This window comes from Doryrhamphus excisus, linkage group LG18, assembly GCF_037039965.1.
Source record: "Doryrhamphus excisus strain RoL-2023G ecotype Guam linkage group LG18, RoL_Dexc_Guam_v1.1, whole genome shotgun sequence".
Classification (NCBI taxonomy): domain Eukaryota; kingdom Metazoa; phylum Chordata; class Actinopteri; order Syngnathiformes; family Syngnathidae; genus Doryrhamphus; species Doryrhamphus excisus.
The window spans coordinates 10004147-10016799 of NC_136374.1; the positions used below are offsets into that span (position 1 = coordinate 10004147).

General features: G+C 42.8%; 1 protein-coding gene across 1 annotated transcript; it reads right to left on the bottom strand.

The window, feature by feature from the left end:
- errfi1a (ERBB receptor feedback inhibitor 1a) lies at positions 1-11058 on the bottom strand. The gene is made up of 4 exons (XM_058055182.2): positions 10890-11058; positions 6622-6834; positions 6458-6540; positions 1-3904 (listed from the first exon to the last, which is right to left on the bottom strand). Exons 2-4 carry the CDS (start codon positions 6774-6776, stop codon positions 2814-2816), a joined length of 1329 nt encoding a protein of 442 aa, XP_057911165.2. The 5' UTR covers positions 6777-6834; positions 10890-11058; the 3' UTR covers positions 1-2813.
- Between the last annotated feature and the right edge of the window lie 1595 nt (positions 11059-12653).

Here is a 12653-nt window from a genome sequence, read left to right on the forward strand (position 1 = left end):
TTATTATTATTTTTAAACTCATCTTCACTTCTTTGTCCTATAATAAGACATTTCAATACCGTTAAGATTAAATAGTACCAGTGTATGATGTAAACATTATCGTTGTTGGACTTTTTAAGTCAGAGCAGGAAAGAACATTAAAAAAAAGTATACTTCAATTGACCTTTAGTGAGCCCAAAGTGAACTTCAACACGTGTGCTACATTTACAACATGTCTCTTGGCTGACCAACAACTATAATAATAATAAAATACAAAAAATATATATCTTTTTTTTCTAGGCTGCCAGCAGCCAAAGTCTGTCAGACCACACCCACTGCAATCATGTAAGGCAGGAATGTATGAGAACAGGAAAGTCTGTGTGACAGCTCTCTGCATGTGTGGCTTTAAGACCATGCATGCACACAACATGACAGAACAGAAGAGAAGGTGGACTACGTGAAATAGAGGATTGGATATTGGAGGGAGGTAGTACTTCACAGCTTGACCACAATATTACAAATTTCAGTAAGAACGCATTCACTCAGGTCACCTACACACACACACACACACACATAAGTAACAAATACGGTCACCACACACAACATAACCCCTTTCACGCAGCTGGCTTTTTTATTTCTCTATAAACAGTCCTCAATGATTAGCCGGTTTTGGTGTGGTAGCATCAGAGCCAGGAAGCTGTGTGCTGCTGTGTGAAAGCGCACAGTCTGGCAGATATCCTGGGTTTTTTTTAATTATAGGTTCTGTGTAAAAAGCCTGATCTTCTGTTATGGCTCTCAATTTGAAGAGAATACAGAATTCCTGTATTCCGAGCCAGGACCACGATTGTTTAAATAGCGGATACCAGAAAGGCGAGATACTTATGAATCTTAAAAAATATTGCCGCTGTCCGTCAAGGATTTTATACATTACGGTATCCCATTACAAGATGGCGTGTGGCTGTGTGAAAGTGCACAGTCTGGCAGATATCCTGTTTTTTTTATTATAGGTTCTGTGTAAAAAGCCTGATCTTCTGTTACGGCTCTCAATTTGAAGAGATCCCTAGCCCCTTTTACACCTTTTTGCAGGTTAGCTTCGGTCATTCTGTATTCCGAACCAGGACCACGATTGTTTAAATAGCGGATACCGGAAAGGCAAGATACTTACGAATCTTAAAAAATATTGCCGCTGTCCGTCAAGGACATCATTCCAAGATGGCGTGTAGCTGTGTGAAAGCGCATCTCAATGCAGGAGTTACCCTGACAATTCTCCCCATATCGGAGGTTAGTATGAGAGCCGTAACAGAGCCAGGACAACAATAGTGGATGCCTGTTGTGTCTGATAAGTATTTCATACAGAACCTCACAGACATTGTGTAATTTATTGTGGAATGCTGTGTGAAAGCGTACCCCAGTTGCAAAAATATCCTGTTTTGACAGCAGGGTATCTCTTGAGCCTTTCACACAGCTTGTAAAAGCTTTTCCAGGCTACTGTTCTCTATAAATGTCAACAGAACAGGAAGACTAAAGGCGCCCCAAGTCATTATTCTGCCATCAGACGTACGTCAGAACACAGGCGGGACAACTGTGTAACTCTTCGCCAATCCTGTTGTGTTGACAGGAACGTCCCCTTCTGACAAAAACATTACATACAAAAATGCGTACAAATCCCGCCTGCAGGATCTCCTGCTACGGATTCAATACGCCAAATTTTCCTTCGGAGGTAGTGTCAGAGGCTTCTTGTACCCCGTTATGATCTCATTCATTCATTCGTTCATTTTCTACCGCTTTTTCCTCACAAGGGTCGCGGGGGTGCTGGAGCCTATCCCAGCTGTCTTCGGTGCGAGACGCAGGGTACACCCTGGACTGGTCGCCAGCCAATCACAGGGCACATATAGACAAACAACCATTCACACTCACATTCATACCTATGGACAATTTGGAGTCGCTAATTAACCTAGCATGTGTTTTGGAATGTGGGAGGAAACCGGAGTACCCGGAGAAAACCCACGCATGCACGGGGGAGAACATGCAAACTCCACACAGAGATGGCCGAGGGTGGAATTGAACCCTGGTCTCCTAGCTGTGAGGTCTGCACGCTAAACCACTCGACCACCGTGCCGCCCCTGTTATGTTCTAATTGATAGTATTGCTATAGTTTTGTGGCTCTGATGCATCCATTTGATGGGATATCTGTGTGAAAGGAGCTGCACTTGGCATTCCAATGCATAAACAGAATGGCCCTATAAACAAATATATAGTATGGCGTTGTACATGTGTGTTAGAATCCTTCATTTGACCCTATAAATGTTCCCGTTTCAGGGATGGGCATTGAGCTACATTTTCTTGAAGATAACTATGTATTATTTATCCTGTTACTGGGATGAGTGAATGTTCTTAATGGTCTTATTGAGCACATTACTTAGACTGAACTCCCAGCACCTCTACTGGTTGCTAAGCAGTGTACTCCATTTTTTACCCCAATTGCTTTAGTCCAATCACCAGTCACTGATCATGCCCATCCTTACCCGACGGATTAAACGTCACATTGTGGACCTTGTGTCCCTGATGAGATACAAAAGCAGCTTTTTTTAAAAATAAAATAAAACAAAATCCCCGACACGTCATACTGAACATCCTAACCCTTCCATACGCTAAAACACTGAATATGAGAGGTTCAAGGCCCGCTTGCACCTTTCACATTTCACACAAGTTTGAAGGCCGAAAATCAACATGTAGTGATGGTGCCCACCGTTAGCACGTTAGCAAGTAACCGGATACCCTGGTACCCCGCTGTTATACAATACATAACGGCTTCAAAGTAAAACAGCAGCGGTTCAAACTAGATCCACGGGTGCTTTCCTTCCAGTGCGGAAGTCCCACTCCGAGTCCGATACATTCGTGTCGCGAGCGGACGGGCTTTCCAAGTCCAACAGCAGCTTTTCCACAGAAGGGGAGTCCATAAAAGTGGGCCGATAAGGCAGAAGGTAGTAGTGGGTGTGGCTGGCCTGGTGCCCCTGATTATCCACGATAGGCAGGATGCAAGGGGAACCCTCGCTGTTCTGTCTCTGTAAACCCCGACTGACGAATTTGGGGTCCGGTGCAAAGCTTTGCGTCGGGGGCAAGATGCCATTGTGGTACTTGGGGAGGCTCTTGGGGCTGGGGGTGCGAGAGCTGCACAGGGACATGGGCTCCCTCGGGGGCAGCTTGGGCGGTCTGTCTTCGTCGCTGTACGCTCCGGACGACACTTCCGCTGACCAGCGGCGAGAGTCTGCCGTCTTAATTGTCCGTGGCGGGACGGGTGGAGGAACCTCCGACCTGTCCGTGTTGTGGGCGTAGCGACTGTGGCAGGCAAGGCGGAGCTGAGAGGGTTTGTTAAAACATCCGGCTGGTCCCGAGAGGGAGCGCCGGAGTTTCCTCTGACTTTTTTCCAGTGCTCTCTGACAAACCGTTGGCTGCTCTGGACTCACTTCCTGTTGCGGCGGATGTGCAGGGTGCTGCTGCTGATGCTGTTGCTGATGGGGCTTCGGGCTTTGCGGTGCTAAGGGTCCGTCGTAGTAAGCATGGTTGACCTGCCCGCAGTCTCTGAAGCTCCTTCGACTGAAAGCCCCATGACGAAAAGGTTTGGAATACTGTTGAGACACCAGGCAGCAGCTCTCGTCCGCACTGTTAAAGAACTCCACCTCGTTGTCCATTACCTGCTCGGATGACATATCCCTACGCAAGGGGATGGGGGGCAATGGCTTGGAGCACCTTCCGGGGGTCTGCGGCGGACTGCTACACATGGAGAGCCTTTGGAATGAGGGGACCACCTGGTCGTCATCGGCCGGACTGGGGGTGGAGGGTTCAGCCGCACAAGTTAGGGAAAGGTGGGAAGGCCGGGGCTTCTTGGGAGGTAATTTCAGTGTGCTGGAACTGTGTTTGTGCCCTAGAAGAAGAACCACAAGCAGATGTTAGCATTTTTAAAGGTCTTCTCACAATATAAAAACATCAGTCAAATAGCTGCATTAATAAATTCTCACTTTTGATGAACAATATTTTTATAATTGTGGTTGTAGTTTTGCGGCACGGCGGTCGAGTGGTTAGCGCGCAGACCTCGCAGCTAAGGAGACCGGGGTTCAGTTAAACCCTCGGCCATCTCTGTGTGGAGTTTCCATGTTCTCCCCGTGCATTTGCGTGGGTTTTCTACGGGTACTCCGGTTTCCTCCCACATTCCAAAAACATGCTAGGTTAATTGGCGACTCCAAATTGTCCATAGGTATGAATGTGAGTGTGAATGGTTGTTTGTCTATATATGCCCTGTGATTGGCTGGCCACCAGTCCGTGGTGTAGCCCGCCTCTCGCCCGAAGACAGCTGGGATAGGCTCCAGCACCCACCGTGACCCTCGTGAGGAAAAAGCGGTAGAAAATGAATGTTCCTCATGACATTTGTGGCGCCCCCTGCGGGTTGTGTTTACAGTGCCTCAAAATACATGCAAGTATGCATGTAACATACATATCCTCAAAGATGTATAATGCTGTAATGCAAAGATTAAAAATGTGTACATGTTTTATGTGTAATTTTCTCAGAGTGGAAGTTAGTTTACACACAAAAACAACTTCAGGACAGCCCACTCCTTCAGAACTGTACACATAAATATAACCACAATATTACAAATGCCATTGACTGTAAACATACCATAGTAATACCATTTGACATTTAAAACTGAATATTCAATGGAGCCACAAGTTTTGAATATTTTGGCTGCCACCTTTAGCTAAAGGCAAGTGTAAAAAAAAAAAAGTTAAACTCTTCAGTACAAGACAGCACAATTATAAATAAATACATTTTAAAACAGCTCTGGATTTCATGACAAACTCATGACAAGCCAACCAATTGAAAACTGCAGAAGGCCGTCACTCAATATCCAGATCTGACCCACCAGTTTCATCTTACAAACAACATTAAACTCATCACACAGTCACTAACACTCAAATGTCATACCTCAGAAATATAGAAACATATCAATACAGGATTTATATGCATTTACTTGAGAAAACCATTTCATTGGAGGAGAGCATAGAAAGCATCAAAAGTGATGCTGCAATGCTGCTTCTCTCTACGAGAGGGAGCTAGAAGACCCGGAGCCAAAAGCAAAAAGGGAGGCTGATGTCACTGCAGTACCCCAATGTGTTGCTCAGACAAATGGGAGAATTTTTCCAAGCATCCATTTTATATGCCGCTTATTCTCACTAGGGTCGCGGGGTATGCTGGAGCCTATCCCAGCTGTTTTCGGGTAAGAGGCGGGGTACACCCCGGACTGATTGCCAGCCAATCACAGGGCACATATAGACAAACAACCATTCACACTCACATTCATACCTATGGACAGTTTGGAGTCGCCAATTAACCTAGCATGTTTTTGGAAAGTGGGAGGAAACCGGAGTACCCGGAGAAAACCCATGCATGCACAGGTGGAAATGCAAACTCCACACAGAGATGCCAAACGGAAAATCAAACAGGAGAATTTTGATTTCTTGAAATTTTTCATATTGTGACATGTTTGTATTTTTACATTTACACCTATTGATCATTAAGTCTTAATAAAAAATTAGGGAAATGCTTATCTTCCACAAGAACATTTTTTGAGAAGGGGCGTGGGGTTGTGGGGCAGGTGGGGGAAAGGTGGTAAAAGCCAGACTGTACGACTGTGGTGCAAACGTGTCACTCTTATTTTGAAGGCCTGATGTTACTGCTGATCTGGCAGAACCAGAGAAGATTTAAATTTTTCATTAAAGTTAAAACAAGAGAAAATATTAAGACAGTAGGGTACCGGGATAAAAGGGCAAAATACGGTAGTTACCCATGAAAATGGGACGGTCCAATGGAATGGCTTCCATGTTAATGAGTCAATCCACTGGGGAGAAGTCAAAGTGATTTTTGTCTTTTCAGATTAAAATGAAAAAAAAAACTATGCAGAACTTTTCACAATAGCATTGAAGATGCTGTCATTCCACACTATTATTGTACCCAGCATTGATTTTCTTCCTTTCTTTGTTATATACATTAATAAATAACAGGAGCATTAGATTTTTATATTAGAAAATGCAATAAGATCTGCCCACTCTGCCAAGTGTCCATAGTCAGTGGGCTCAGAAAGTTTGGGAACCACTAATATAGAGGATCTTTGACAGGCTTAAAAAAAACCCTTGTGTTTTAATGTATGTATATTTTAATGTCCATATCAGCCATTTGGTAAGTAAAGAGTAGCAAGTATGGCAGAGCCTTGCATTGACATTGCATTGCGTTCCATACAAAATAAGATTGTGAATGTTTAGTTGCATGGAAGTTTACATTATTGTATTGCTTAGCACCAATTTAATTGACAACTTTGCTCCATTTTGGTGAAATCTGTGACCCTTAAAAATCCCTTTTTTCCCCCTTGTGGAGCAAATACTGAATAAAAACAATGCAGCCTTTGTCTCCCCCCCCAACACTTACTCTCGTAACTTAGAGTTGCCGGACCCTTCTGTTGGCCATGAGCTCTGTTATCTGTGTGTGCAGATTTCAGACTGAAGTAGAAGCTGTCAAGGATTGAAAACACATTACTACCACTCACATGAAACCCTGCAATGATTTCAGATCAGTAAAATCTGTGCACTTACTTCTCCAGGTCATGGCGATGGCTCCATGATGGTTTGAATCCATCCATGCTGTGACGACAGGACCCGCCCCGCAGGAAGGGGTGTTCTACGGGAAAATATGTCTCCTGGGCAGTCAGGCCCACTGTGGACATGCTCCAGGCACACTCGGGTCGCATCAAAGCCAGAAAACACTCAGATGGGGGACAGCTGGCTGCCACACTGCTGCCAGTGTACCTGTATGAAAACAAACGGAAGAAATATCAGCTGTATGTAATAATATGCGTAAAGTTGCAGGATTTCATAACATGAAGGAAAAACCTGCCTTTGAACCGCAGTGAGCTAGATGAGTTCACATTGTGTATACTTCATGGAGCATATAGTTAAAAAATAAATAATAATAAAATTAATAATAAATAAAATAAATAAATAATAATAAAATTAATAATAAATAAAATAAATAAATAATAATTAAACTAATAATAAATAATAATAAAATTAATAATGAATAAATAAATAAATAATATTAAATAAATAATAATGAATAATAATAATAAAAAATTAAAAGGCAGGCTTCACTACACATCTTAAAATACAGCTTGGAGCTATCAGTCAACCAGTCAGTATTTTCTTCAGCAAATAGGCTAACCTAGCATGATGTGGCTGCTAAAAATGAGGTAATAAGATTAGCATTGTAGCTGACATAGCTATGCTAGTGTTGCTAAAGTTTGTGTCCTCTTGTCCCACTTAATGTTACATTGCTGTGTGTGATATATTGCATATATTACATTGGACATAACACTACTCAATGGCATTAAACATAAGTAAACATCAAGCAGAATCAAGGCTACATTTTGGACAACGGACCTCTGAGACGTATTAAAAATGTTTGGAAATACTATAATATGAGGTTTTACAAATATATTCTACCTGACTACTTTTCCTGCAACAAAAAAGGACCTGCAATGAGTCGACCGTTTGCGTTACTGCAATCCGTGCATAGGAAGGGGATCCTCCTCTTCCCAGAGCGGCACCTGATGTTGCAACAACTCCTCATGTCAAATGACCTGAATGTTTGTGTCATTCCAAGTATGTGTCAAGCCTGAGTAAACCATGTCTACATATTCAGCAGGGGGGGAAAGACACCCGAGCGAGCCACAATTTATTTATTTTTTTATGCTTTACTGGGGTTACAAATCGACTGCAGGTAAATATAGAGATGTGATGTGAGTGGATTAACCTGTTCGCACATTTCACAAATCGGTGGGGTAATGGTCAGCAGTCTCTCCCTAATTCCTTGTCTCCCCGTGAGCAATATTTATGTGCTGCTCTGACAGCTGCTAGGAAACAAAGCCCTAAAACAACAGGAAGCACGGGGGCATCAGCCGGAGGGCAAGATGCATGCCAACCCGTGGGTTTGTCGACTCGGTTCGGCAGGACACAGCGGTGGGGTGGGAGGGGGGACTGGAAGCAATATGATCCTTGATAATGAACCCCCTGGGGGGCCTGTGCTTCCTCTTGCAACAGGTGCAAAGACAGTTCATCCTGGCACGCCACCATCGGAGCACTTACAGGCAGCGGGATTAAAACAAACGATGCGTGGCCCAGTCGGAGCATGGAAACCACTTTATTCACATCATTTGGTCAGAGAATGGGGCTCTTTTTATAGTCAACAAAAAGGACTTGAGAGAGAGTCAATTGGTGTCCCACTTGGTACTAGGACCTATAAGGCTCCAATGTACCTTTTCCAGGGCCGAAAAAGCTATATCATCAAAAACAGAGGCTCTTGTGTCCTCCATACAATCTATCCTACAGTTGTTGTTTTTTTTAAACAGGGATGATTCCTGGACTCCACCAAAAAATAGAGGTTCTAGGAATATATTTGTGTCCCTCTCAGCACCTCTTAAGGACTACATTATAACTTTTTCCAGGACCAAAGAGTACAGTCTGGAAATTGGGGTTCTGAACATTCATATGAGGTACAATCTACACAAATCTGCACCACGTACTTTCCAAATATCCCAAATATGAATAGTTTTGTAGTCAAACACATTAGAAATTGACCTAAAATTACAAGAAACCTTAGTCCAAGGGTAGAGCAAGTGTCCACAGTTAGAGTCATTATTTTGTCTTTACATGGTGGTTTATTCTGCTGTTTTTGAGTGTCAATACTATTCCATATTAAAAACAGTATTTCTTACAGTGTTACTAAGGATTGAGTTTGTGTCACAAGACCATTCAGAGTTTTGGGTCAATCCTGGGCGTCGGATCACAGTTTGGGATCACTATGTACAATCTAAAGTACAATATCGCACCCCGGGAACCAAAAGGTTCATGGTTGAGAAATGGTCGCTTCCCCCACCCCAGTACTAAAATAGTACTTGGTTAAAGGGGACCTATTAGGCTCATTTTCTGCTCTTTGTAACGAGTTGTGGACTACTGTAGAGCAGCTACACACAATAACCCACACAGAAAGCTTTCTAGATCTTCTTTTTTCGAGGTACGCCCACTCCGCTGTTATTGGTCACACTTCCAACCGCTCCCAAGGACTTCCAGATATGGAGGTCCACATTTAGTGCAGGAAATCTGCAGCCCATATAAGGAAGTCCAGATAGCCTCAATATCAGTAGAACTCTGTGTTGAACTGAGCTTGCAGAACCATCCAAAACTTCTTTCGGGGCTCACTTCCAAATGTACAAAACTCATTATCTTATCTTTTGGCATCAATTAACACGTGAATAAAACACTGTAACAACAAGTTAGTCTTTTAGGACATGTAAACGACATCATTAATTGAGGATACCACCATCTGTTCAGGGTTGTAGGGATCTAGAGCCTATTCCAGCTGTCTATGGTCTTAAGACAGTCTACAATGTTGACTAGTCACCAAAGTACAATAAGAGTCTGTTTATGTTTTTTGTGTATCTCTTGGTATAATCTACCAGGCATTAAGATTAAATCTTAAATTCCAGTGTAACATTCCCGGGGTAAAAATGGCACATTTTACGGAAAGAGAAGTGTCCGTCTACATAAAATAAACGATCATCTACGACCATTTAAGGCTATATGTTCGATTCCAGTGAAACATTTCCTGGGTCAAAGGGGTACAATATCTGGAAATGGGATTTATAGAGGTCCGGGTCTACAATATAGTATTCTAATCTCAATGTAACAATGTAAGAGTGTCTTTCTTTAGGTACAATCTATACTGAGTATTCAGTTCCAATGTGATTTTTCTGGGGTTAAAAGGGTGTATGATGAGAAAATATGTTTTTTTCTCTTATTAAATTTCATTATTTAGTTTGTTTAGCTTGAACATAAGAGGCTAATCATTCATCTTCTCCAGCACCAAAAATATATAATACATATTCAAGAAATAGAGTGCACCCTTTAGGTACAATATAGACAAACGTAGCACCCCATAATCCTATTTATTGGACTCCAAGGTACACTTGGTATGGTCCATTGGGTATATGGTGTCGAAATCATCAGTTTGTGTGGCTAATTATTGAACTCCAATCCAATATAACGTTTCCAGTCCTAAATGTATTCACTTGCATTGCTTATTATTGGACATGCATGACTTTAACAGGCAACAAAAACAAGTCATTTGAGTGACAAGCCTAGGTACCCCCCACCCCCCCACAAAAAAAAAGTTGTTATGGGTGTACAATAATAGACGTACATGGCTGCACGGGTGCAAAATTAGCTCTTGTGATGACAATTGAAAGCCTTGCTTCCAAAAGAAGTGAAGAGAAGAGAAGAGAGTTGCCGCCCCCGCTTCACGACACCCCTGCAGCGGTTTCCAAGCAACCATACCCGCTTTACCTGTGCGGCAAGCAAGCAAGCAGTGCGCACACCCCCTCACCTTACAAGATTGAACAATCATGGCTAAAAAGCCCTCTAGCATCCGGGCTGAGTCACGCCACGCCGCACACACACACACACACACACACACACACACACACACACAGGCGCGTGCGCACACACACATACACAATTTGAGATTTGGAAACACTTAAAGATGATGCGTTTGTGGGTCAAACATAATAAAAAAAAAGAGGCTTGCATCAGTTAAACTGTACCCACGGTAAAGTAAATACAGTAGCTGTAGATGAACACGATTATTCTATTATACATTGTATTTTTGTAGGCCGGCGTCCAACGTCCAAAATAAAGAACATATCCCCTATACGCATGTTGTTTGCCACACATATACATATATATATACATATACATACATACATACAAGGGTGAGACAAACAAGTCCCACACATTTCTCCACGACTCACCAAAAAGAAACCGCAACCCTCCCGAAGCGTAAAAACAAAAGTCCTTTAGGGCTTTCCAAAAACAATGATTCCGTGATGTGGATCTATCGATTCTTGGGAGCCATCAAACTGCCTTCGATGAGGCTGACGATCCCCTATTTTACAACGTGAGATAAAGTGCTGAATGGAAGAGAGCTGGTTTATAGGCTGCACAAGCACCAAGACAGAGACGCCCTGGATCCGCCCATTTAAAGGCATACGCATCTTTGTGTGTGTGTGTGTGTGTGTGTGTGTGTGTGTGTGTGTGTGTGTTTATGCATGCACGCTTGCAAAGTTGCACGGACAGGAGCACTATCTCGCAAGACAAATTATGCAGTGTCTCAAGTCATCTTTGTAATTGTAGTATTTTTTGTAGGATTTCAATCCATGGGGCAAATGAGGCGCTTTATGATAAGGGGCAGTACAGGTTTATGAGGTTACCATTTTGTGTTCACCCACATTCTCACCAAAATTAGGCCAAAGTTTCAATCTGTGCAGTCTTGCACCCACACTTCAGCACTACAGGGCACAAATTTGGATGTGTGATGTAGACCTAAATCCATTACTGTCCATTACATACATACCAGAAACGATGATCACAGTGTTTATCTGCATCCTGAATCACAACCACTCGAACTGGTCCCTGAGCTTCCGCTACGTAGTCAAGATTGCACTCGGTGCACTGTATAATTTTGCATTTTGCATCGGCCTACTTTTATTTGGACGGAACTTACACTACTTACAAATGCTAAGTGTAAAGTACTGAAGTGTGCACATATAGGTAATGACTTGCTTTCTTGGTCTATCACCTCTAACGTTGCAATCTAATTGACAATTTAAATTAAAAGGAACGCAAATGTAGCTGTGGTTGTTTTTTGAGTCATTGTATTTATTTCTATTGTGAAATGTGTTGATTATCATTAAGAACTTGCGAGGAGCATTCATATTAGTCATTTTATGACGAACCTTATGTGTGATTGGCCTTGTGTGAGTACACACGTTTTGTATTCTTTTTATCCACCTTACACTATGTCATCCATTCATTCATTAATTTTCTATCGCTTTTTCCTCACGAGGATTGCGGGGGTGCTGGAGCCTATCCCAGCTGTCTTCGGGTGAGAGGCGGGGTACACCCCAGACTGGTCGCCAGCCAATCACAGGGCACATATAGACAAACAACCATTCACACTCACATTCATACCTATGGACAATTTGGAGTGGCCAATTAACCTAGCATGTTTTTGGAATGTGGGAGGAAACCGGAGTACCCGGAAAAAACCCACGCATGCACGGGGAGAACATGCAAACTCCACACAAAGATGGCCGAAGATGGAATTGAACCCTGGTCTCCTAGCTGTGAGGTCTGCGCGCTAACCACTCGTCCACCGTGCCGCCTGTCCTTATACTATGTGTCATATCAAAACAAACATAAATTATCAAAGGTTGTCGGCACATTAGTAATGAAGAGTGGCGATCCTTTTATTTTTAATCTACCAGTTTTTGTGTCACTCACATTGCTTATTCGTTCTGGAATTTGTGTAAACGTTGACCTAAACAGATGACCTTTTAGGCCAGTAGATTATACAGATGATCAAATATAAACCTGCAGTCTTCCACTCAAAAACTCCATTACAACTACACTTGACTTACTTTTACCTTCTGGGACATTTATCAACAAACTCTAGTAGGAACAAAGCCTGGCATGCTTCTTGCACTTGTACCACATTTTCCCTCCAACATGGCTGC